The sequence below is a fragment of the Phyllostomus hastatus genome, unplaced genomic scaffold, assembly GCF_019186645.2.
Source record: "Phyllostomus hastatus isolate PE091 unplaced genomic scaffold, TTU_PhHast_1.1 phas_contig_34, whole genome shotgun sequence".
Taxonomy (NCBI): domain Eukaryota; kingdom Metazoa; phylum Chordata; class Mammalia; order Chiroptera; family Phyllostomidae; genus Phyllostomus; species Phyllostomus hastatus.
This window is the reverse complement of record NW_025333857.1, coordinates 28,586,555-28,612,495: the sequence shown is the minus strand read 5'-3', so window position 1 is coordinate 28,612,495 and position 25,941 is coordinate 28,586,555. Positions and strand designations below refer to the sequence as shown.

At 41.6% G+C, this 25,941-nt stretch overlaps 1 protein-coding gene across 3 annotated transcripts in view; it reads left to right on the top strand.

The window, feature by feature from the left end:
- KANK1 (KN motif and ankyrin repeat domains 1) overlaps nucleotides 1-25,941 on the top strand; it is a 189,509-nt gene that overhangs the window by 109,266 nt on the left and 54,302 nt on the right. For all 3 annotated transcript variants that reach the window (XM_045840132.1, XM_045840133.1, XM_045840131.1), the window contains one exon: nucleotides 21,058-21,177. In XM_045840132.1, the coding sequence (XP_045696088.1) occupies nucleotides 21,141-21,177 (37 nt within the window). In that variant the 5' untranslated portion in view covers nucleotides 21,058-21,140. The remainder of the gene's footprint in view (nucleotides 1-21,057; nucleotides 21,178-25,941) is intronic.

Here is a 25,941-nt window from a genome sequence, read left to right as displayed (position 1 = left end):
GCAATATATATTTTTTGTTTGTTTAATTTATTTTCCACTCAAAATTTTGGTCCAGATTCTAGGGAGGCTTCTCCCAAGAGAATTTGGTTTAAAAGCAAAGGATTTTTAAACATCGATGAACCAGATTTAGCCTTGATTTGTTTTGCATGTAGGAAAATGGATATTCTGGTGCAGTGTGTGCTGTGTCAGTTGTACAGAGCACGGATCGTTCCTTCCCATGGTTGCATTGCTTCTTTCCATGCCATGTCTGTGGTGAAAGCCAGTCTTTTTTTTAACCTCTGAAATAGAGGGAACAGAAGTAGAATAGGTCCTGACCTGTTAGTTTTGGAGACTGAGCTGTATTGTCCTCTGGGAAAGCAGTTAACCAAAGCAGAAATTTGAAGATCAGTGTAGTCACATGGTTACAATCAAGATGAGTACCTAGGGTTTTATTGTATTTGCGACTAAAGAAGTATCCATTACTACTAAGCTGGGTAAAAAGGAGCTGAGTTCTGTTCTGCTGTTTTTAGGAGTTTAAGAATTAGCCCGTAAGTTAATTAAGAATGAAGTAAGAGATCACATTTTAGTGTATGTATGTATGTATTTATTTATTTTTAAACATGTTTATTTTTTAAAGATTTTATTTATCTATTTTTATAGGCGAAGGGAGGGAGAAACAGGGAGAGAAGCATGAATGTGATGTGTGGTTGCCTCTCACACACACCCCCCTACTGGGGACCTGGCCTGCAACCTAGGCATGTGCCCTGACTGGGAATCGGAACCCTCAACCCTTTGGTTCGCAGGCTGGTGCTCAATCCACTGAGCCACACCAGGGAGAGTAAAGTGGATTCATTCTTAATGACCTGGCCCGATTTTGGTTCTGGAGAGTAGGAATGAAAGTCTCTTTTGTAACTACTTCCGGTGGCTAGGGTGTAGAGCTGTCCCTGCCTGTGGGTCTGGGTATAAGTTATTAAGGAGAAGAGAGTGGAATTGAACAGCCCAAAAAGCTGGAGCTGTGGCTGGAGTTTGTGAAGGAAATCTCCAAGAGCCTGGACACTCCGTTGAATGAAGGATGAGATATTTGAGGAGACATGGCCTAAAAACCAGAATTTAAAAAAAGGCTAGTGTAGGTAGGAAAACCAGTACCAGATATCGGCCTTAAAATATCCTAAAGGGAGAGGCCAAGTAGAAGATAAGTTCTGTTTGGCTGAGACTGCATCAGTAATTCTCAATGATTCAAAGGCAAAGGATGAAAGAAAAAAATGAAACATTATCTTGGAAGAAAACATAAAAAAACTAGGGTTCAATTGGTTTGTGGGTAATAGTTGGACATTTTGATTTCCATTGAAACACACTTTCTTTCCCTAAAATCACCCTCCTTTTATTAAAGAGACTGCATTTAAGGCCACTTTCAATTTGGCCTGATTATCTGCATGAACACAACAAGAATAGTAATTGATTATATAGGCTCTTTCAAATCTGCTCCGCTGAAACTTACAAGGAACCTTCAGAGGGAGCTTCAGCCAGCCTCTCGGCAAAGAAGCCCAGCCACACCGCTGCTCTCTGGCTTTGCCTGCAGCACCAATACATTTCGGTGCATTCCTCAAGTTCTTCAAGTCCCTACAATGTCTTAAGATTCTTTTTTTGCTATCTTTTGTAACCAATATATTGAACCCAATTTAAGCTTCCTTTAATCTAGGTTTCTCATTGTCAGTTGTACATGATAATTATTGTATCATGCTGTAGTAAATGTCCCTAGGAACTGTACAATGTATAGGGCTCTCTGCCCTCACATTTCTGCTTTTTTAATCATCATTTTTTAATGTCTTCCCTTGCAATCGGAATTTTCCTTTGAGTTCCAGGCTCTCTAAAGCAATCCCATGATGTAATCTGACCAGAGGTATTGGGCGGGCGAGGGGAGAAGCCTGAACAATCAAATTGACTAGAACCACATGTGAAAAAAAACTGACTAAACCATGAGTTTAGGGTTTCTGTATACGCTAAGTGTATGGATATTATTTTTTGATAGTGTATCTGTTTATTTGATCATTTTCTGTTCTTATTAGTGATCCAAACAGAGTGGCTAGACAAATAAGTAGTGGATAGGTGTTATGATCACATAATGATATTTTTAATATTTCTTGGCATTATAGACAAGTATGTTGCATTATACTTTTATTATATTTGTGAAATATGAGATGAACAGTCACAGAAGCTTCAGTTTAATGGGACTATTACTTTTTACCTCTTTGTATTTTTTCTGCCTTTTCATGCAACTTGATGAATTCATTATACCTGTTTATCTTTGGCACTGGTCAGGTCTCAAATTAATGAAAACTACAGAAAAAAGGTATAGTTTTTTAGGGTCCATACTCTTTTCCCATTAAATGTATTTAATCCCTAAACTTTTTTTTAGTATAACATTTTTAGATTTAGAATTAGCCAGCTGGATGCAGTTTCGATGATTCTAATTTTGTCTGCAACATCCGAAGCACCACGGTCTGGAGCCAGTCGAACACGTGCCTTCTTCTCCCCATCAGGCCTGATCAGGTGTCGACCTTGGCCACGTCAGTGTTATACAGCTTCTTCACAGCCTGTTTCGTCTGGTGCTGGTTGGCCTTGACGTCCATAGTGAACACAAGTGCATTGTTGTCTCCCGTTTTCTTCTTGTCTGACTCAGTAGTCGGGGGAACTTGACGATGGCGTAGTGGTCAAGCTTGTTTCTCCTGGGGGCACTCTTCCGGAGATACTTAGGGTGTCTTCAGATCCACAGTGTCTTAGTCCTCCAGAGCATGGGTGATGTGTGGATCTTCTTTCTTTGTGGCTGTGGATGCCTTTTAGGACTACTTTCTTTGCCTTGGCTTGGGCTTTGGGAGGGGCAGGGGTGCAGCCTGGCTGAAACGGGAGGAGCAGCTCCGGAGCTGACACCCAAGTCTTAGCTTAGCCACTGTCCTTTCTGCTCTTTCACTCTGCAGGGATCCCAGACCAGCCGGCTGTGTGCCTCCCAGGCCCCAGCACACACCTTCCTTCTTTGTGTTGGGTGCCATCTTTGTGAAAAGGCTAATTCCTAAACTTAAAAAAAAATCATTTCAGTTTGCTTTAAGTGGGTGATCTTGATGCGAAAACAATTACTGTAGTTGTATGTACCTGTGGTGTCAGATGAGGAGACACTTCCTAAGGGAAAGGTCAAGAGCAGAAGTTTCTGCTGTGATCTCATGAAGTGTTCCAAGCCATTTTTTCCTTGTTGACTCAGAAGAACAAATACTGAAGAAGGCACCTAGCAGCCTCAGGTTTTTCTTCTGACTCACACACATCTAGCAGGACGGGAATTCCAGACCTCGTCCAAAGCCCTCCATGGGTAGTTTGGGCAAAGTGTTTTTTTACAGAGCTGTTGTTTCCTTGAGAAGTCCAAGGAAATCAGGTCTAAAACTCAAGGATCTCAGTTGATCTAGAACATTTTAACTTTCTGCTTTCATATGCACCTCACACAGCTATCTGTCCACTAGAGACCTCCATTCCTGGATGTTCCTTCACCTTTACACTGTACAAACTACATAGTAGTGGTATACTCCTTGTTTCTCTTATCTTTCCCTAATAGGATTATCTCAGTATATTTTTAAAAATTCTATATATATGATTTGCCTTCACTGGGTTGTAAAGTGAGAACATATTGGGTTAGCCAAAGTCTGTGTGTTTTTTTCCCATAAAATAAAAGACACATTTTACATTTTCACCAATAACTTTATTGTTGTATATTTTGAGTATGTTGGCTATCTCCTGCTATTGGCTTCCAGGGGGGCAGAGGCCAGGGGCGCTGCTAAATACCCCTGTGTTTGAAAGATGTCTTATGCATCTTCCAATGCATGGGACAGCCCCACAAAAAAGAATTATTTGGCCAAAATGACATTAGTACCAAGGAACTTGGAAAACCACTTTTGATAGGCTTGATCAGTCACAGCACCTTCTCTATACACTGCTCAAATCTTCTTTTGTATTTCAGCTGTGTTTTTACCTTTCTTAAAATAATAAAGCATAATACACCAAAGTTGCATATATTCTTCCATCTTTAGTATTAAAGTGGCTGCACAAAAATTCACCAGTTTTGGTAAGTTATTTTTTTGAGACTTTATTTATTTATTTACTTTTAGGCAGAGGGGAAGGGAGAGAGAAAGACAGGGATAGAAACATCAATGTGTGGTTGCTTCTTACATGCCCCCCATCGGGGGCCTGGCCTGCAACCAAGGCACGTGCCCTGACTGGGCAACCCTTTGGTTCACAGGCCAGTGCTCAATCTAGTGAACCACACCAGGTGGGGCTGATAAGTTGTTTTAAATGCACACTGATATGACAGCTGTCACAATACAATCTAACTTGAGATTCTAACTTTAACTTCATTTGAAATTGTTTCAAGTGAAGTTAAAGACAACTAAGCACTACGACAGCTATCATCTGGAAAAACTAAATGAACTTTTTGACCAACCCAGTACACATAGGAATAGAAATATACCAATTCTTTTTCTTATGGAATTAATATTCACTCAAAAGTAGTTTTAATTAGTAAATTAAAAATAATTTTGAACATTGGCTACCCTAGTCTGTGAGTGCTAGATACTCAGAAAACTAGAGACACGTGCCCAGTGGAGCTCACTTCTCGGAACTTAAGTCTCATCTGTTACTGGAGAAAGTATCTCTGGAAGCTGTTGTGACACTTGGCTAAGATAACGAGTGTGAAAACATTGTGAAATTGTAAAACTGTGGATGTGACTATTGTATTATTTGGTTTAAAATAGAAAGTAGAAGAATTTTTATTCTGAACTCATTTAGATAATCCAGTTATGAGACAGTGGGTAAGGAGAAATGATGCACTTTAATGTTGAATGCAGCTGCCAGGGGAATGTTTGAGATTATATTAAAAAAATTTCATTGGCATTTATGCTAAATGGTGATGACACTAGAAATAACACAGACACATTTGACATTACACATTGCTCTCAGCCTTGCTCCATACCCACTGTACATTTGTACTACATCTCATTAATAAGAATGTATTGAGTTTCCTGGCATTGGGTTTTATATACATATAAGATGCCTGTTTTTATAGTTGGTTTCTAGAGTGTCTTTATAAAGCAGTCTCTCAGTGTTTCTCTTTTATTATTATTCCCTTCCCTCACCCTTTCTTCTGTTCTTTAAAGGTAGGGAGATTATATAGGTCCCAGTTTATCTGAGACAGTCCTGGTATATGCCTGTTGCCTTGACATCCCATCTGTTTAGCATTTTAGCCCTTTCAAAGTGTCCCAGTTTGGACCATAAGTTATATGGCCACCCTGGCTTTTGGCATAAAATAAAATAAAAGAGGAACCAGCAAATTAGTGGATTTGCAAAGATCTGCGGTGACTGACCTCAGCCACTGAACTGACTGGTACAGAGTGTGGATTTGGTCCAGTGATGCCCTGGAATGCAGCTCACAGACCTGAGTCCACGGTGCCTGGTTGTCAGTGCACATCGCAGCAGGTCTCCTCATGAGCCTTTGAGACTGAAACGTGTGTTTGTTCGCTCTGGCTCAGCACAGTAGCGTTGACACTTCAGCAGTTTTCACTCTGGCAGGGCTTGTTGGAGCTTGAAGGCTGACATTCCTTCCTTCTTTTTTTTTTAAAATCCTCACCCGAGCATTTTAACATACTTATCATACTTAACATACTTATTGATTTTAGGGAGAGGGGAAGGGAGGGAGAGAAACATCAATCGGTTGCTTCTTGCACATGCCCCTACTAGGGACTGAACCCATAACCTAGGCATGTGCCCTAACCGGGAATTGAACCCACAACCTTTTGGTTTGTGGAATAATGCTCAACCACTGAGCCACAATGGCCAGGGCCTGACATTCCTTCTTAAAGACTCATCAAGGTTTTCATTCAGTGTGAGCATATGCATTAACATGGGATCCATCCTGTTTTTGACCATCTTTCACTCATGGCAGCCAACCAGTGGTGGATGTAAAACATGTCCATGGCCCCCTCCCCACCTGTGCAGCTCTGGTGGTGAGACCCAAGGGGATGAGTAAAATGTGGCTTAGAGGGACCCACCTACATTGAAGCATCTCTGCCATCACCTCCTCTCTTTTCAGAATGAGAAGGCAGAACTGAAATGTCCAAAAAGGAGAGAAAAATTCTGCAAGGGGAAAGGTGCTCCTTTGTGTGTCTGCTTGCTATCCCCAATATAACGGAATGAAATGGTTTCTTCCTGCTGGTGTTAATACGAAAACTCTATCAAGATCAAGGGGATATTTTACTGTTTAAGTGTGTGCAACCTGAGTATTTTCATAGCAGGGCAGTTTGAAAAAAGTTTCAATGCAGCTTATGCTTGGTTAAGAGCAAGTGCGTCAGTTGGCCTTTCTCTGTTGACAGCTGCGTTGGAGTTTGGGGTTGACCTCTGTGCTTGTGAGCTCTAAAGAAATGATTTGGGTCTGTAAAGTGAAAGTGGAAGGTTAGAAAAGAAAAATCGGTGGAATGGGTCATTTTACTGCTATTCCCATTTTACTTTTCCAGAGAGGCAAGTGTGGTGTCTAAAGATCTCTGTTGAAACAGTGTATTTCACACTTGAACATGGGCTCTCATTGAAATGCAGATGCGGAGATGGTAGGCCTGGATTGAGGGCCTAAGACTTTGCCTTGCCGACCAGCTCCTGCGCTAGCAGACCAAACGCCAGGCCTGGAGTGGAGGGCTGTCAGGAGCAGTGTGCACTTCCGCCAGCTCTGACTCCGGGTGTCACTGTTGCACCACAGGCCAGTGAGAGTGACACCTCCGAGATCACCCCCCCTAAGGGCAGGGGAGACTAAGGGACTAAGTAGGAAACTAGATGAAATTCAGAAAAGAACATTTTATTCCCTTCTGCTTCTATCATAGGAAAAAAAGCTGAGGTGTACTAGAATTCTGGCTATTTAATCCCTGTTTTATCAGAAAATGTCCTCATCTACAAAAGAAGGATTTGAATGTCGATGGTTTTCAGAACCCTTTAGATTGATAAAGCATAGCAAGTAAGAGTTTCTTGATCATGCAACATTAAATGGGACATATTTATGTCTTTAGTCCAGGAATGTGGTTTTATTTCTGTAAGGGCACCTCAAAGACAAGTATGTGTTGGGCAAAAGCAGGCTGGTGGTTGTTTGTACGGAAAAAGTGTGTTTCGTGTACTCAGAACTATAACCTTACTTTTGCCAACCCCAGTATATAAATTTGGTATTTCCCCCATATTCCTGTTTCTCTTTCTTTAAAAACAAAAACAAACAAACAAAAAAACTTAGAGGGGGACCAAAGTTTTGCCACTCCAAAATATATGCCTTTTGGGATGTTGATTTTTAAGCTGGTCATTAAGAAACAAGAAACTGAGAAAGAACCTTTGACTCTCACTCTTTACCTGCCTAGAGTTGTTCAGATAGAAGAACCTGTTTAAAGCGAGGGAGCATCACCTTAGCGCCGTATTAGCAACCAAGTGTGGTGGATGGGGACAAATCTCGCAAAGCCTGTTTGTTCTACTTTTCCCTGTGTCCCATTGTTTCTGGGTGGCCCAGCAAGAATTCATTTACCACATGTTTGCTTTCTCGTCTACCTGTGAATTACCTGCTTTCCCTTTGAAATTCTAGACGTCCCTTCCCTTTGTCCAAAAGCACATATAAACCTCTACATCCCAGTGCCCCCTTGGGTCTCATATCCTTATGGCACCCTGGCATGAATATCTGTAATAAATTTTGGACATTTTTTTCTGTGAATCTTTGTCATGCTAATTTGATTGTTTGCCCAGCTAGAAGAACCTAGAAGGTGTGGGGAAAATTATTTTTATGACCCCCACAGTTTCATAGCTTCAAAGAATTTTTTAAATCTAAGCTGTAGTTCGCTGTATTAATTTCTGCTTTCATATCACTAATTTAAGGAATCTGCCTAGCAGTGGCAGCAAGAGCTAGAAAAGTTTATTAGCATTTATTCTCAGCATCTGCTTGTTTTAGGGGGTATTTAGGTGTGATACCTCTTTTGAGAAGATACAGGAGTGCTTGTTTCAAAAGGTGCCTTGGGTCCAACTGTGTGCACTCTCTCAGGGTGGTCTCTCAACACAGTGACCACTTCAGTTTAGGACAGAGGTCTGGAACTTACACTTCTGTTCTGACTAAGTGGTTACACATCAAGCCCTATGTAGTGTAGTGGGTAATGGAGTAATCTTAGTTAAGAAGTCTTCATTCTCAGGCTTCTGGGTGAGAAAATTAAAGTTTTTCTATAAACTTACCCTCAGAAAAAATGTTCACATTATACACAGGAGTTGGGTTTTATAAAATAGAAATTACTCTGAGCCAAGGATGAAGAGTAGACACAGAATCCCATGTTGAATTCAAACTGAATGCAAACATAGTAATTGCATACACAGAGGGATTTCCATGCATTGTCTTGAGGGTGTGTTTGCTGTGCTAAAAGCAGTGGACTTAGGCATGGATTCCAGTTTCACTGGCCCTCCCAAGTGCTTTGGATGAGTTAAATTGGTGCCTTCCTGCAGGGCGACCTGCCGGTATCCATCAGACGGTAGAGGCTCGGTCTCTCTCTCTCTCACAAATGTACGTCTTGGAATTGATCCAGAGCAAATTATTGGACAAGTACACGAAGCTCTATGTGAGAGTATGTTCTCAAAGTGTTTGTGATATAAAAAACTTGGAAATCACCTAAATATTCAATAATAAAGGAAGGTCAAAATATGTCACAAATATGAAAGGGGACACTATGCAGGCATTAAAAAGAAGAGATATTTGTATTATCTTAGAAAGATGGCTCTAATAATAATGTTAGGAATTATGAAGTAACAGCATTGGAAAAATACATGTGTTTGTGTGTCTATAAAAACAGGGAAGAATTGGAAACTAAATACCAAAATGTTGATAATAGGGGAATTATAGCTGAATTTTCACTTTCTCTCAACACTTCTCTTTATTGTTGAAAACTTAGTACTGTTACATTCAGGAGGGAAATCTGATCATTTGAAAGGGGTCGGGAAAAAGCAGCCGTCCTGTGAGCTGGGTGGGAGGAGAAACCACAGCCCTCTGTCTCAGAGTCTCTTCTGTGCGGACTGGTCACCTCCAGGAGGAGCTTCCAGAGGCAGCGGGGACCTGTGAGACAGGACCTGTGTCCCGCTGACTCATACATGGTGTTCCCTCCAGTCTTATTTTATTTGTCAGTGTGGTTCCTAGGGAGCCTTGTGTTCCCTTTGGGCCCAGGAGTTAGACAAGTGGAATCACAGAATGCCTGCCAGGCCTGGAAGTATCATTAGGGCTGTCCCACTCCAGCTGTGAGGACTTGGAGGCCCAGAGCATTTAAGTAACTTTCCTAGAGACCTGGAGATAGTTCAAAGCCAAGTTGAAATGAAAACATGGTTCCCAGGTTGCTGTGCTTTACCCAGCCAGACCTCTGCTGTTGTGGATGAGCCCCCAGTTGTAATAAGCAGTTTTTAAGGCCAGAGAAAAAAGTTTCCAGGTAGGGGAATTCATTTTCTCTCATATCTTTGAATATTATATGGTTAGGCCTTTTGTCCTGATCTTTTTTTAGTGAAGTATGTGGAAGTCCAGAGGCTCTTGGCCTCCCTAGGGTCCTGGCCTCTTTTGAACATCTGGCAAAGGCAGCAGAACTCTCCCTTGAACAGTGTTTCCTGAAAACCACAAAACTTTGCATTTGATTTTTGCAGGTTTCGAGAACCTTCTGGAACCTGTCCCTAATTTGCAAATGTTTTTTGTCTTGCATTCCTCAACTGTTCAAGTAGTTCTCTTGCATTTGGACATAGAACTATGAACTGATTTTCATGCCTTTGTGGTAAAAATGTTCCTTGCCAAAACAATAGTCCAGAAAGAGAGAAGGAAAGGACAGGAGGTAGGAAGGTGAACACACCTCACCACAGTCGTGTGTTCTTTGTTTCCTGTTGCTATAAGACTGTCTTTCCAATTAATGTCCATTTGTAAGATATTTTAAAAATGCCTACCATTCTAGCATCTTGGTGGTGTGCTCAACTCTGTTCTCAGCTACGTGAAGAGTTTATTATTACATCCGAAGGCTCCAGCATTTTCCAAAGAACAAGACTACCCCTTCCATAAGACAGACACAGGCCAAGGCCCAAGATGAGGATGCATTTCATTGCACTTCTCACCAAAAACTAGGTGTTTGAGTAAGAGCAAGTAGTTACCACTTTAACAGTGGAAGGGTTTGGAAAGTGGACTGCTGCCATGCTTTTCATGTCAGCGGGAAGACTTGTGAACACACTGACAGCGGCCACCCGCAGGGTTTCTGATTCAGTGGTCCACAGGAGGCCCGAGAATAGCTTTTCTAATAAGTTCCCAGGTGGCGCTGACACTGCTGGTCCAGGGCCACGCTTGGAGAAGAAGCAACCCAGGCAGTGCGGTTCTTGCAAGGCAGTGTGTTTTCCAGACTTCTCTGACTGCAGGGACCACCTGGGGATGTGTGTGAAAACACAGGTTTCAACTCCATGCCAGACTCACCGAATCAGAATCTCTGTGGAGAGTCTTGGGATGCTGTGTGATCGGATTTGGGGAAACATCATTGCTGTTGTGTCAACCTTGCAACCCACCCATGAGACAGTAGAATTCATTTACTTACTGCTCTAAACCACAGCCTCCTTATCTATTGCATGCTTTGGCCCTAGGGACCCCTCTGCCCTTGTAAGTGTATTTTTGGCTTCACCCTCATTTTAAAATGAATTTTAAGCCATTGTTCTGGAACATACTTTTAAAAAGTTTTTTCAGGTGCCAAATTATTGTTCAAAAGAGATAGCAAGGATGCCTGCCTTCTGAGAACTAGTTTCTGAGAAATTATTGCTGATTGCCCTTTTATAAGCATAATTGGTGTGTGTGTGTTAGAGAGAGAGAGAGTGAAGGAGGGGGAGGGAATGTGAATATGGAAGGGAGGGAAGGAAGAAAGAAATGTGCACTTCTAGCAAGTTCCAGGTGACGGTGATGCTGCCAGTTTATTGACCACATTTGGGAAACCGCTGGAATAGACCAGTGACTCAAACACAGTGCATTAGAGTCTCCTGGGGGAGTTTTAAAAATACTTCTGCCTGAGTCCCACCCAAGAGAGTAATTTAATTGGTCTGGGTTGGGGTTTGGGCATTAATTCCAGTGATCGGCCAAGGTCGTGAACCACTGCTGTGGGTCCCTCGGCAGAGAGGGTAACTGGTTAGGAAGCATAAGGCCTATGGAGGCAAATAGGGCTAAACTAGTGCCAGTCGAGCTTCACTGTGTGTGACCACTGGGCATCTTGTTAGGATGAAGATTCTGATTCAGTAGGTCTGGGGTGGGACCCAAGATTCTGCCTTTTAAACAAGCCAAGCAGATGCTGCTGCTATTGGCCTGGGTACCACGTTTCGAATAGCAAGGTGCTTAGAAGGTGTTAACAAACATGTGTCAGTGCCTGTCAACATAGTTTTTATATTCATTTTTAAAGTGCAGAACAAATAAGAGCAATGCCAATGAGATGTCAGATACGCTAAATTGGAAATAATAGATATTTTGCCATTCATGAACATTTACCTTCCCTTGATGGCTATAATTTTTTTTTTGCTTCTTTCTACCCACTACCTACAGTTTTAGCAAATGTGAATTAATTTTGTTTTAGTGTGATACACATAGACTAAAAGGTCTCCCCCCACCCCCACCCCTCTATCTAGAGCTTGACGTTTCCTCTGAGTTAGGGTCTTGCCTTCCAGCTTCCTTATGGCCACAGACTCAGCCCGTCAGACGCTGTCACCCAGGAGGCCAAATGTTGAGTAACAACACCCGAGGCCCTCACTTCAAGAGCTGAGGCATTGGCTCCAGTGCTGGCCGTTTGCACATGCTGGCAGCCAGTCCTCTTGGGACACGACTTTAGCCCGTGTTTCTGGCTTGAGCCCAACCAACCTTTCCTCCCGGTTCGGGGCTGAAGCTTTTTCTCTGGCAGGTTCCATCCTCTGGCACTTCCCTAGTGTGGTGGAGTTGAGACATTATTGTCAAAGCCTTTTAGGAGGGAGATGAAAAGTGAGGCAAGGGAGAGGCAGGACCCCCGGGTGAGGAGGAAGAGATTGAAGTCTCAGCTACTGAGTTAGCTTCCCCCTCGGCCTGTTGCATTTCCCAGCTGAACTTGGCAGAAGTATTAGATGATTGATAGCATTTGGAGTTGGTGTGAATTACTCCGGGAGTCCTCCATGCCCATGTTGACCAGGGGACAGGGCTCTCCCGCCTGGGTGTGGAGACCAAAACCTTCCCCCAGTGGAGTGGGACACAGAAAGGAAACTCGGATTTTAGTCATTTCCTCTTTTTAAATGAAATCTTTGTGTCAGGTGCCAACACCCTGGAATTGGCCCGCCGCGCAAGGGTAGCCGAACCTCAGATCAGCACAACTTTTGCAGAGTCATGAAAGCAGTGTGCTTGTCCCAGGGCAGGAGCCCATGACAGTAAGAAAAGCACAGACTGTTCTGAGTGTCCTGTGTTAAAAAGGGAAAAGCTTAAGTGAGATTTATTTTAACTAAAGGAAAGCAACATTTGGGACTTGCTTGAACAGCTTGTATGCCATGTGAAGGGCAACTTGAACTTGAGCGTGCTTGGGACACAGTAGAAACTAGTTCGGCCTTTTTAAATCTCTGGATCCTGGTCTCAGCTTTTCCTGTAACCATTTCCAGTTGCAGTCCGTGTGCTGTACTGATAACTCATTTTAACATTTGGGGAGCTTTTGCTAGGCAGCAAATAAAGTAGCTCCTGGGCTGGATACTTGACCTCTTTTAAGTTTCTCTTAAGTAAGTAGGAACCTGCAGGTTCTGAGGAAACACAAGAACATCTGGGAGGTTTCTGTTTAGGTATGGCTGGGCCTTCCGGCTATAAACAGTGGAAAACAAAAGTTTTTTAAATCCAAGGGCTGGGGCTGTCTTGCAGGTGAAATTCTCTATGTGAAGTCTGAATAAACCACTCCTGGAATGTCCAGTGTCCTTTCCCCGTGATTGTGTAAAATAAAGAAGCCCCGACCTACCTCTCCTTAAAGATGGTAGGAAGCCTAAGCAAAATACTTAGAAATAAGATAATTTATTTTATGTTACCCCTTGGCTTTAAATCTGTCCATGGCTTGACTTTGCACTTAGAATAAAGCCCATTCTCCCTCCTCTGGCCAACAGGCCCAGCAACCCTCATAATTTGGCTTCCGCTCGCCTCACCTCTCAGCCCAGTGCGCCCTATCCATCTCTTGACAAACTCAGCACTCGATGCAGAGAGCTTTCCCCTGCCCCAGAGCCCTCAGACCATTCTTTTATGGGAAAAACAGATTTTAATTTTGGTGAAGGCCACTTGATCAGTTTTTTACTTTTATTGATCTTCATTTCTGTGTTACATCTAGAACTGGAGAACTAGAATTGGAGAGCTCTGTTTTCTTCTAAAAGCTTTGTATTTTTTTGTTTTACATTCAAGACTGTGACTCATTTTGAATTAATTTTTGTATAAGGTGAAGGTTAAGATTGAGTTTCATTATTTTGCCTATACAGGGACAGTTGCTGTAGCACCATAATTTTAAAAAAAAAGATTTTTATTTATTAGAGAGACAGGGAAGGAGGGAGAAAGAAAGGTAGAAAAATATTGTTGTGTGAGAGAGAAACATCGTACTGTTGCCTCTTGTACGCCCCTACTGGGGACCAAACCCGCAGCCCAGGCATGTGTCCTCACTGGGCATTCAACCGGCGACCTTTCACTTTACAGGATGATGCCCAGCCAGCTGGAGCCACACCAGTCAGGGCTGTAGCATCATTTTTAGAAAAAGACTTTCCTTCCTTTATTGAGTTGTTTTATATGCCATTCTGGGAAATTGTGTGGAAGCCTTGTGGCGGTCTGTGTCTGAGCTCCATTCTGCTCCCTGGACTGTTCTGACCACCCGCACTCCCGCAGCACAGGTCTAGGTATCTCCCAGGTCTCGCCTTCAGTGTCATTTCCTAGAGCAGCCTGTGAGATCACCCGTTCCCATTTGTCTCCATATCCTCAACTTCAGTCCTGAGGAGTTTGGCCTCCATTATTCTCACTCAACACTTGTTTTTTCCCTCTCATGGTATTTAGTATGATTTGCTAGTAGCTTATTGGCTGGTGTGTATGTATGTAATTCCTGCCTGTAAGCTCCAAGAAGTCTGGGCTGGGTCTGTTTTATCACTGTAGTGCCCAACGGGGTCCTTGTTACATGCTGAGTGCCCAACCAATAGCTTTTGAATAAATTAAGGTACAAACACTAAGTCTTCTTGGGTGATATTTTCTAAATCACTGGGTATCACTTTCATAAAATCAGAGGACATTCCTGGTTCTTGGCACTGTATGACTTACTTTTTCCCAGTTAACCAATTAATACTTACAGGCAGTGGTTTTGAGAACCTGTGACCTGTGTCGTAGTCACCTGGCGGGCCTTTTAAACGGCACACTGCTGGGCCCCACCCCCAGAGCTCGTGATTCAGGAGGTCTGGGATGGTCCTACAATTTGCATTTCTAACAGGTTTCCAAAAGATCTTAGTGATGCTGCTGGTCTGGTTACCACAGTGTGAGAGCTACCCTTTGAACGTTATGATCTCTTTTACTTAGTGATAGTCCCAGGTGCCCTTGAACTTGTTGTTAACTGAATTAATCAGTTTAAGAGTAATCACTGAAAAAAAAAAAGAGTAATCTCAGAGAATAGAACAAACCCAGGCCCAGAAGAGTTAAAGAGAAAATGTTCACTACAGCAGTAAATAATAAGAACTGTATATTTTAAATAATTTAAATAAGAAATGAACAAAGCCTTTTAAACTACACTGAACTGATTCTCTTACATCTATGGCTGTTACATTTTGGTTCTTTAATATTTGAGCAGGCAAAAGCACTGATATTTTAACTCATAAACTACTACCAGGAAGGCTTGCTAAGTAAGAGCAGGACTTCACTAGTATGGACAAATTTATAAAATCAAAGATTAGGTTCTGCTATGACCTGTTTTCCCTAACCCCTTTAGAAATGAACCAAAGCAAGTCAATAAAGACTATTTCATGTGCTTATTCCGAGTCATAAAAATTACTTTCCAGTGAAGGAACAAAAAATATAAAGGTGGCAAAATTTTTAACAAACTATAGAAATGCTCCCTGGAAGTATGGTCTTGCAAAGTTTTTAAAAAAGCTTCAATAACTCCAGCTTAATTTGTCTGCTCTCCTCCAGTCTGTTCCTGCTTTCCTTTGCAGAAGAGCCGCTAGTTTTCAGCCTAGGTTGTTATGATCTGATAAACTTTCATCACAGAAAATTCCCTGAAAAGAAAATCTGCCAGCATCAGTTCTTTGTAAGTGTTCAGGAAGCTATATGGGGCCAGCAGCCCCCTGGAGCAGAGCTAGTGCAGGGCTCCAAAGCATTGCAGGCTGCGAGATGGTTTTAGCCTGTGTGTTGGCAGCGTTGCCCTTATGCACACTCTTGGAAAGATCCCGATGTACTACCAAGGCGTGGAGTGCACGTGGGTGGGCAGGCGGAGCCTGTGGGAGGGCTGGACACACCCCTGCCCACTTTTGTGCTCTCGGAGGCAGATCTTAACCTGGGAAATCTTTTCAAATAAGGCAGAAAAGATAAGTAAGGAACTGACTTTTAGTACCGCTAGTCTGTGAGGCATGCTGTGACCTAAATTATCACAGGGCCCAATGCACAGATCTGCTGAGGTTATTTCAGGAAAGGAATGAGGTGGGTGTCTGCTTTGTTCATTGCTGTGTCCCCAGTGCCAAAAGCAGTACCTGCATGTCATGGGCTCTCACTCATTAAATGAATGAATGAATTTATTCACTGTTGTTTCTTCCATATTTTCTCTTTATTGTCTGCGTTTTAACTTGTTCCAGTGGTATAAGTACTTCCTCCAGCCTCTTCAATATGTTACTCCAAGGAATAAGTTTGAAAATATGACAACAAACGCAGAATAAAATTTCTCTAATGGGCAGAACCCAGCCATTTTCGTACAATATAAATGAGAGGAGGTGTCCAGGTAAAATTGTAATTTAGATCTTGATTAATCATTGAGATTTCTCTTGATCTATACCCCACCTATACCACAAAATCAAAGATTAGGAAAAGTATCTACTATATTTGAGGAGGCCAAGCAGAATTGGGTCATAATTAGGTAATTTGGTTGCAAAATAACCAAGAGCTGGTTAATATTATCCCACAGTTCTTGTAGTAGGAGCCAATATTCATAATCACCAGAAGTTAATCTGGTGATGAACTGTGGCCAGAGTTTGCACTCAAAACATGCTTTTAATTAAGTTACTTTTAATTAAATTCTTCACAGAAATATGTAGACAATCACAGATGGTATATAATAAATTAGAGAGGTTTTTCAATGCCTCTTTGAAAGACTGACTTAATTTAAAGAAATAAATGAACTTTGCTTTTTTCTATTAGGGTAAAACTGTGTGTGGGGGTAGTTTTTCCGTGGGTTTTGTTTTGTTTTGTTTTGTTTTTTTTGTAGAACCTGCTCCCTTCAGATTTCTCTTTAGCACCAGGTTTCCTGCTGTTGTCTTTCTCTCAGGCTATCCCATTCCTCACGACTGAGCCCTCAGGGAAGCAGACGGTGCTTCAGCCACAGCACTGCACCCCCACAGTGCACTTTCTCTCCTCCTGCCTTTGCATGCGCTGTTCTTCTGCCTAGAAGGACCTTCCATTCTTCTCACCCTGAAAAAGACTCATTTATCCTTTACCACTTAGACCTAGTGGTCTCTTGTGAATACATTTTTTAGCCACTCCCATTCTTTTCAGGCAAAGTTAAGACCACCTTACTGTGGACTGGAACTGAACTGCGTGTACAAGGCTGTCCTAGGCTTTCTCCTTTTATGGTGTCTCTGTCCACTTCCAGCGCTCGTGTGTGAACTTGTGGGAATGGCTCAGTGCTTCAGTTTATGGCCAGTACACATTCTAGAATGGTACAGATCTTTAAAACGTGTTAAGGCGATTAAAATATACATAGTCAGATAATCAATGGAAAGAAATAGGCTTAAGTGGTAACAGTGGCTACATTAGGACTGTGAGATAATGAATTATTTTTTGTATGTTCTTTTCCAGGTTTTAGGTAAAACTATTTATATTGCTTCCTTAATTTCATTAAGTGAAGAAAAATGCTATGTTATGGTATAAAAGGTATTCTAGAACTTTCATATCAAAACAGTTATTTCCCCTGTCATAACTGTTCTTTGGAGCAGCAAGGCTCTTATTCTAATTATATTGCCCTCATTCTCACCATTTTTGAAACTCCTGTGATTCTACTGAGAGCCTCCCACCTCTCCTCTTAAAAGTGGTGGAGCACTTTTTCAGTTGAAAAAGTCCAGTACTTAATTTTTTGAAACAGCCAACTAATGTTCATAGCAGAGTGTAAGGGACAAAGCTTAGAGTGTGCTGGTTAAATACTGAGACATTTCCTGTGTGTCATATTAGTGACTCTTCAGGCTCTTAAACATGTAACCTCAAGGGATAAAGCTGGAAATACAATTGCTTTAAGAACAATATTGCATAAAATGTTGAAACTTTCTATCTAAAAGAGATTGGAGCAGTCAGCCTGTGCATCCCTGAGGTGACCGCCTTGGAACGGACCGCATTCACTCGTCTGTAAGTTCTCACTTAAAACAGTGGTGCCCTCGCTCTAACTCCCCACTCCCAGGGCTGCAGATTGAGCTCCAGGGCTCCCTTAGCTCTGGATGTAGCTCTGTCACTCGCTAGCTGTGTGACCTCAGCAAGTTCTACACCTCCCCATGCCTCAGTTTCCTACTTATAAAATGGGGAAAGAGGATTTTAATACTTAATAGGGTTGTTCTGAGTTTTCAATAAGGTAATAATACCTAAGGGCCTTAAAAAGTAAGTGCCTTGCAGGTAACATAATTTCATCAATTCTAAGATACACGTATTTTACATTTTAACACTTCTGAAGTGAAGTGCATCTTATAATTCATGTAATTTTTTAAAAAGCATCTTACCACCATTTAGTTAGCAATAACTATTTTTTTACTTAAATAATGGTGCACCTTAAAGCAGGCTGTTTTAGGTTTTAATAACTGATAGTAGTCAGGGCTCGATCAATGGTAGCTGCCATCAGCCTTGCTATCGGCATCATTGTCTCGGTTCTAACCAAGACAGTGGTGGTTGGCTGGCGGTGCTAGCCAACTCAATTTCATCTATTTGTTTTATTGATACGTTTTTCAGAAAGATCTACTGAGCTGTTTTTTCATATTTTTTTTGTATTAAACTAATGGAAAGTACTTAGGGTTAATTCATATAACAGCTGCACTATTCTCTGCACTATACTTGAGAAGCTAACGTGTTTTTCAATGCAGATCAGTCTCTTGAAATAAATAGAGAAGACAAATTCTTTCTTTTCTTTATTGACGTGTTTTCCTAAATCCTTCCAAAGAATTGCTCTTTCTTAGTAAGCAGAACTAAGCCACCATTGTACCACTTAAGATTTACTGGTTTGCAGGTCTTCTCTGAGGGAGAGAAGAAGCAGTTTATTGATCTGTAGCAGAGAATGGATCCTGGCCAAACCTTTTCTGGTTTATACAATACACTGACATAAGAATCTCCACACCATTAAGAAGACTGAGTCCTTCCAATTTGAGGCCACCTGTCAGGCATGAACAATAACTGGGAAAAATCGATACACAATATAAAACTTGTTTTTGCACAGACACTGCCAGGATCCGTGCCCAGTGATAGGCGTGTCTTGTTATTTTACCACTGATAGGCTTGTAGTTCCTAATTTTAGGCTCCTCTTCATTTTGACTTTCATTGTTCAGTGTGCAGGAGGGTGGGAGAGACCAAACTGAATCTGAAGTAAACATCTTCTGCTGGGTAGAAGGGATTCAATAACATGAGAGAACCTTGGGCCAAAGTTTATTAAGCTTGACCAGGAAGATCCTGGGCACATCTCCATGCAGATACCTTGATGATTCTTCATGCATCCATAGCACATGCAGCGTGTTTTTTCTTGCCTTCTGCTTGCCCTCCAGAGGTTAAGTAGTGGTGTTTACACACCACTATGAAGCAAGAGTACAAACACACCAGGCTGGAAAGGGGCTAGTAAACAGGGATTTCACTTAGGTTTTTGATGTTGTTGGCTTTTAAAAGTATAATTAGTTGAATAATTCTAGAAGCTGGGCTTCTTTCTTTGCCCTCTCATCTCCCCCTCCCCCCTCCCTCAGTCCTCCCAGTGCCCTTTTGTTCCTTTTCTTTTTCACACGTATAGTCATTCCTGTTCTTGAAGACAATGACTCTACTCTATCCCTAAAGCCTGCTCTTGATTCAGCTAGCTCTGCCTGTCCACAGAGGTCATTGCTGTCCAAGTTCAATGCCCTGGACCTGAACCAGCGCCCCTTTCCAACAGAAGCTCAGGCGATTGCCACGTAGTCAGAGAGATTACAGCTATCCTGCCCTCCTGTGTGCTGCCAGACAAACTGGGGACCAGCGAGGAGCAGGGAGGCCTTCCGTGGAAGGTGAAGAATTGGGTCTCTGCCTGTGAGCTGAGCAGTAGTCACTGTGCTGGAAGAGCCATGCAGGGAAGCACACCTATCAGAAGCAGCCCATAGAAGAACCGACCCTTACAGTCTGCATTGAGTTGCTGTCACAGTAGTTCTGAAACATGGTACAACCCATTCAAACAGTGAGGAAAATTTCACAAGCTAAGCAGCAAGAAATTCTCACCCTGTGTGATCAAAGTGATCAGCCATTTCCTCTTCTTCCTTTTTATTTACTTATATTTCTGCCCTCTTAGCATCTCCATGAGTGGGGTCTGATAGTTTCCTTTTGCACAGCATTTTAAAAATACTTTTTCCTTTCTTTAATAGTTTCTAAAGCAAATAAAACAAAAGACAGGAAGCATCTAATTTTTTTAATAATTATTATTACTAAAGTAGTAAAGGAGCTAAAATCACCCCTCGGGCAACCACAATGAACATTTTGGTGTATTTACTTCTAATTGTTTTAAATGTCTAAATATGTACATATACCTTTTTAACAAAATTAGGTTTATGATAGAATAGTTTTTTTAATCAGTGTACTCAGAGTAGTTTTCTGTCTTATTAAAAACTTGGGAATGATTCCGGTGGCTGCACTGGACTCCAGCGTATGTGGGCATGTGGGCATTTTAGCGTTCTGCTGCTGTTAGGAAGCCCTGGGGAGTTTTGAGTTGAAACCTCCTTCTAGTTTGCTGGGTTCAATTTCTTCTGGGTTTGTGGGTCTGAAGTCAGAATTTGGGCACTGAGGAAATGGAATCTCTCTGTGTCATGGTTTGCTTTTGCAAAGTTTGGAGCAATGTTTGTTTCCTATTCTTGTTTTTTTTAATTTGCTTTAAATTTTGTAATTGTGACATAAGTCATGTTATAGTAATCTCAGTTAACTTTTCAATAGAGAATCAGTATAAAATAAGAAATATGCTGCCCAACATACACCCTGATATTTCACAGCTGTGCCATTTGATATTTATCCAACCGGACAATAGGGAATGCTGAAGACTTTTTTGTTTTAAAAAGGGGGACTAACTCAATTAGATTTGTGTTTTACATGAAAGACTTGAGATATCTCAAAAAAATGCCATGAAGTTAATCTTTTTTTTTTAAATATGAACATTTGGTGTAACAACTGCTTTCAGATGGAAATTGCATGAATGAAATCACTGAACCAACATTTGGAAGGGAGGGTAAGCTTAAAAACCAAGTTCGTGTGGTGCTACAGAATGATCCGCATTAGGAGGTCATTTGTGTTTGAAGACCACCTTCCTAAGAAGCCACATTTCTGGATAACGAGTTTTGTTTCCTGCAAGAGTATCACATCTGGAGGCCCGCTCTCGGTGCTGTCCACTGTTGCGCTCGTGTGCGCGCATGGCGCCCTGCACACTGAATGCTGAGTCCAGGGCTGCCGCCACCGTGATCCACGGGCACTCTCCCTGCGTTTGGATTTGCTTTTCTCCATTAGCAGTCATCTTTGTAAATGGAAGTCTAAGATTTAGTGGCGTACATATTTTTAAATGATCCATTTTGATGGGGCTCTCTTTATTGTTTCAGGTTGAATGCGCTTGGGAAGTTGATGCGTAATATTTGCATGACTCCTCGCTCCCATCTAGATCTGTCATCGGATTCGAGCCAGCATGGCTCACACCGCCGGGGTTAACGGCTGTGCGTCAGGTAACTGTGTTCTGGAGCGTGTGTGTAAGTGTGTGTCTTTGCTCAAACTAGTCTCATTTCTCTCTTAGTACATGGATAGATAATAGCAAGTTGCCCAGATAACTAGAATTTCAAAGCATTGTTCTATTCATTAAAGTGGGGGGGGGGTTGTTTTGTTTTGTTTTGTTTTGTTTTGTTTTTGAATCTCTTAGAGAATTTCCTTTTATCTTTTGAGTCTTCATGTACAGAAATCAGTTAGGTAAATTATTGCCTGAGCCAATTCTATTGAAGTGTTGAAAGATAAATGTTAAATCCTGAGTGCTGATGCAAGTATAATGTATACTTCCCTGGCACTTCTATATGAGGGACTGAGGAATGAGAGAGGAAATGAGTTTGGCCGCCTAAAACTAATTCCTACTATCTCTTCCCAGGCAGTTTTGCTCGATATTGCTACACAAAGGGAAAGGCAGTGGGGGACAGAGGGGTGTATTCTCTAAAGTATCTTTCTGAGACCAGAATATGCAACAAGCCATATTATGAACCATGATGGCTTGCATTGTGCTTCTTATTTCAGTTGTATTAGAGACCTATACAGTGTGCATATGTATTCCAATATTACTTATATGAAATTTGGGGGAAATTGCTAGAACAAATGCAGTATGTAAACTGTGAAAAAGGTGGGGAAGCACCTCTGAAGCTAACAGCAGGGGGAAGAGACCTCTGAAGTGGGCACACCCAGCCCGTGTATGGGACTTTTCTTTTAAAAAAGCAGTCTTTTTTATTATAGTTGGCACATAATATTATATTAGTTTCAGGTGTACAACACAGTGATTTGACATTTAATGTCTTAAGAGGTGCTCACCACACACTCGAGTAACCATCTGTCACTCTGCAAATTTATCACACTGTTATCGACTGCGTTCCCCTTCGCCTTTTCCACTCTTGTCTCCACTCCCCTCCTCTCTGGCAACCATCAGTTTGTTCTTTGTTTTTATGAGTCTGTTTTTGTTTTTGTTTTTAAAAAATTCCACACATGAGTGAAATCATGTGATACTTGTCTTCCTTGGTCTGAATTACTTCACTTAGCATGATAATACCCTCTAGGTCCACCCATGTTCTTGCAAGTAGCAGGATTTCATTCTTTTTTATTGATGGATAATTTTCCACTGTATGTAAGTGGGTGTATATGTATATCATATCTTCATTATCTATTCATCTATTGATGCATACCTCAGTTGCCTCCATATCTTGGCTGTTGTAAATGTAATGAACATAGGGGGACATACATCTGTTTGAATTAGTGTTTTCCTTTTTTTTAGGATGAATACTCAGAAGTGGAATTGCTGGGTCATATGGTACTTCTATTTTAGTTTTTTGAGAAATCCCCATACTGTTTTCTATGGTAGCTACTTCAGTTTCTGGTTCCATCAGCATTGCACCAGGGTTCCCTTTTCTCCATACTCTTGCTAACACTTGCTCTTTGTTGACTTTTTAATAATATCTGTTCTGACTGGCATGAGGTGGTATCTCATGATTTTTATTTATATTCTCCTGATGATTAGTGATATTGATCATCTTTCATCTGTCTATTGGCCATCTCTCTGTCTTCTTTGGAGAAATGTCTCTTCAGGTTTTCTGCCCATTTTTTGATCCCATTGTTTATTTTTTGTTATTTAGTTGTGTGAGTTCCTTGTATATTTTGGATACCAACCTCTGACCAGATAAGTCATTTGTGAGTATCTTCTCCCATCCAGCAGGGTTCGGTTTGGTTTGGTTGGTCTCCTTTGCTGTGCAGAAGCTGTCTGTGTTTTCTTCTGGGAGTTTTATGGTTTTAGGTCTTACATTCAAATCCTTAGTCTACTTAGAGCTTTGGTTTTGATACGGTATACATGTGATGGGGGGGACCCAAAAATTGGAATTTACTTATAAAAAATTGTGTGTTTATTTTTACATGTTTAAACTTCAGTCACCTTCAAAGTACCCTCCATTTGATACAATACACCTATTGAGACATTTTTTCACTGCTCAAAACAGTTTTTGAACTAATCAATTTTGATGCCTTTTAGTGCTTCTGCCGTTTTTTGTTTCACCTTTTCCACATCAGCAAAACATTTCTCTTTGAGGACTTCTGTCATCCAGGGAAACAAACAAACAAAAAAAAATCACTGGGGTAAATAGGAGGGTCACGGGTGTCATGCTGGTTTTGGTCAAAAACTGCTGAACACTCAGTGCGGTGTGGGCAGGTGCACTCATAAGTCACCCATCATGAAATGGGCTAATGCACTGAAAGAGTCTTCCAAAAAAATTCACTGAAGCCAAACACAGTCCCTCACAACCCTGCCATGCTGGAACCCGTCTGCATGCACTGATACAGATGGGTTCCTAAACACTCATCTAGTGGGGGAAGTGGGTACTACAAGGGGCCTGCCCTCTAGAAGATAATTTTGGGGTTTTTGAGGGTCCCACCTCATAGGTGACTTTTTATGCCAGCAATCCCAGCTGCAAGTATCTGCTCTGGCAAGAATACGATAGTTTGCCAAAGACCAAACCCAAATAAACTCAGTTTTTTTATTTCTTCCATTCTTTTGCTTGTCCTTTCTACTGCCCAACTTCTTGGGACTTTTCTAAATTCTGCTCCTGGCAATACCTAACATTTAATGAACATTTACTGTGTGCTGTGGTGCCCAAGGTGCTCTACCTGCATTATCACAATCTTAATCTTCACAGTGATCCTGAGGTCATGCTGTTATCATCACCGCCAGCACTACAGTCCCTGTGTGGCAGCACAGAGTACTTGTTTCTCTAGTGAAATACTTGATAAGGAAGGAGACTGAAAGAAACATTGTGAAATTTCTTGAGAGTTGTGGGCGAGTTTCTCTCAATCCTATGATGCCATGACCTCCCTTCCCTTTCCCGCCCTCTCTTCCTTTCACACGCACAGAGGAAGTGGGGCTTAGAGCTGCTGGGGCCTCAGACCTCGCCCCTCTTGTCTCTGACAAGATCTATCTTCAAGGGTTTGTGTATCTGCCCCATTTGTCCCTAATTCCTCTTATAATTTGACTTGTTCTGGAGTGTCTCTTTTCTCTTTGTCCCTGAAGTCCAATGATCTGGCTATAACCTTTCCTCTTCACCCATATCCTAACTGTTGGGTCTGGGCGCTGAGTTTGAATGCAAAGGAAAGCTCTCTAATTCGTGACTTCTGGGTTTCAGGGTATGGATTATTAATGTACACAGGTATCTGGACCAGATGAGGGAAGGCTTCTGTTATTCTTGTCACCATGACCTCTATAAGCCTGTAAGCAAATCTGATTAGAGGCTCAGTCATACACAATTAATGGCACATGTGTGTAGATACCTAAACATAAGTGCATTATGTCTACATATACATGTAAGTATATGTACATATATATGATAGTATAGAATATGAAGTATAGACGTGTAGTATTGTCTGAAAAAAATAAACCAAGAATAACTGATAATACTGTCACCCAGAAATAGATGTTTTGCTTATTTTGCATATATTATTTAAATTTTATATATTTCACATAGCTAAGATTGTGCTTATAAAAATCATTTTAACTTTTTTTTTTAAAGTCAAATTCAAACAATGTACAGGTGTATGCTGGTTACACATATACTATTTCAAAATGTAATTAGCACAGCCTTTACAGGCCCAGATTAAGAAGGGATGAAGAGGGCTTTGGGGCAGCTAATGAATGCTGGTTATTAGTCTTTCCCATGAGGAAAAGATAAATTATTTGGGTAGTTTAGGAGTTTTAAATGTGGAGTAAATGATTTTTTTTAATTTTCCAAAGATAATTAAATACACTGTTAAATACACTGTTTAAAACTGTACTTCCCTAGACATGTTATGCCCAAAGGGGGCCTCCCACCCTCCCCCCCGATTCGCCGCCGCTGTGGGCTGCGCAGATGGTGAGGAGAAATCTCTGGTGAGGCTGGGGTCAGAGCGTTGGCACCAGAGGCACGAGAGGCAGTAATCATGGTTTCAGGAATCAAGTAAAAGCAAAAGTAGAGCAGCTGAAAACAACACCACCTGCCACACTATGCCCTTGGCCACAGACACCGTCTGAGGACGATCACCCCACGTTCACGTCCCAGTTTAGAGTTTAAATTGGGAAAGGGGCAAGTCACAAGCCTTTTATACTCTGGTTCCCCAGTGAGCCCTTCAGTTAGATCTGATGAAGGGTGCTGATTTGAAAATAAGAGCAGCTAGTTAATCCTGTGCTTTGTAAAATTTATTACGATAGATTTCAGACAGAGAGAATGCACGAAGGTTATATACATAAGCGCCACGTACCTACCACCTAGCTCAAGAAATATACCGCACGAGTACATGGGAAATGTCGCTGAGACCCAAGCAAGCCAGGCAGTGTTCCAGAAACCGGGACAGAGCAGTGAAGCAGGCGGTGAAAGTCCCTGCCCTCAGGAGTCCTGCCTCCCATGGAAGTTAAGGTCTCCTGTGGACAGAGTCTCCAGATAGAATAGAGGGCATGTTTGTACTTTAAAAGTATTTTTGTTTATCCAAAATTCAAATTTAACTGTTTGTCCTCTTTTTATTGGCTAACCCTGGCAACCTGCCACCTCCCGCTTCTCCCTGCACACCCTGTCAGTGCCAGTCACTTGTCAGTGTCACCTGTTTTCACCTGCTCCTTCATCTGACTTCCAAAGACTGGCACAGTTTCTGAGTAATTTAAACAAGTTTACTATGGTGTTTCTAAGAGTATCCTAACATCACTTGTTAATGTCATGAATATGACATGAATA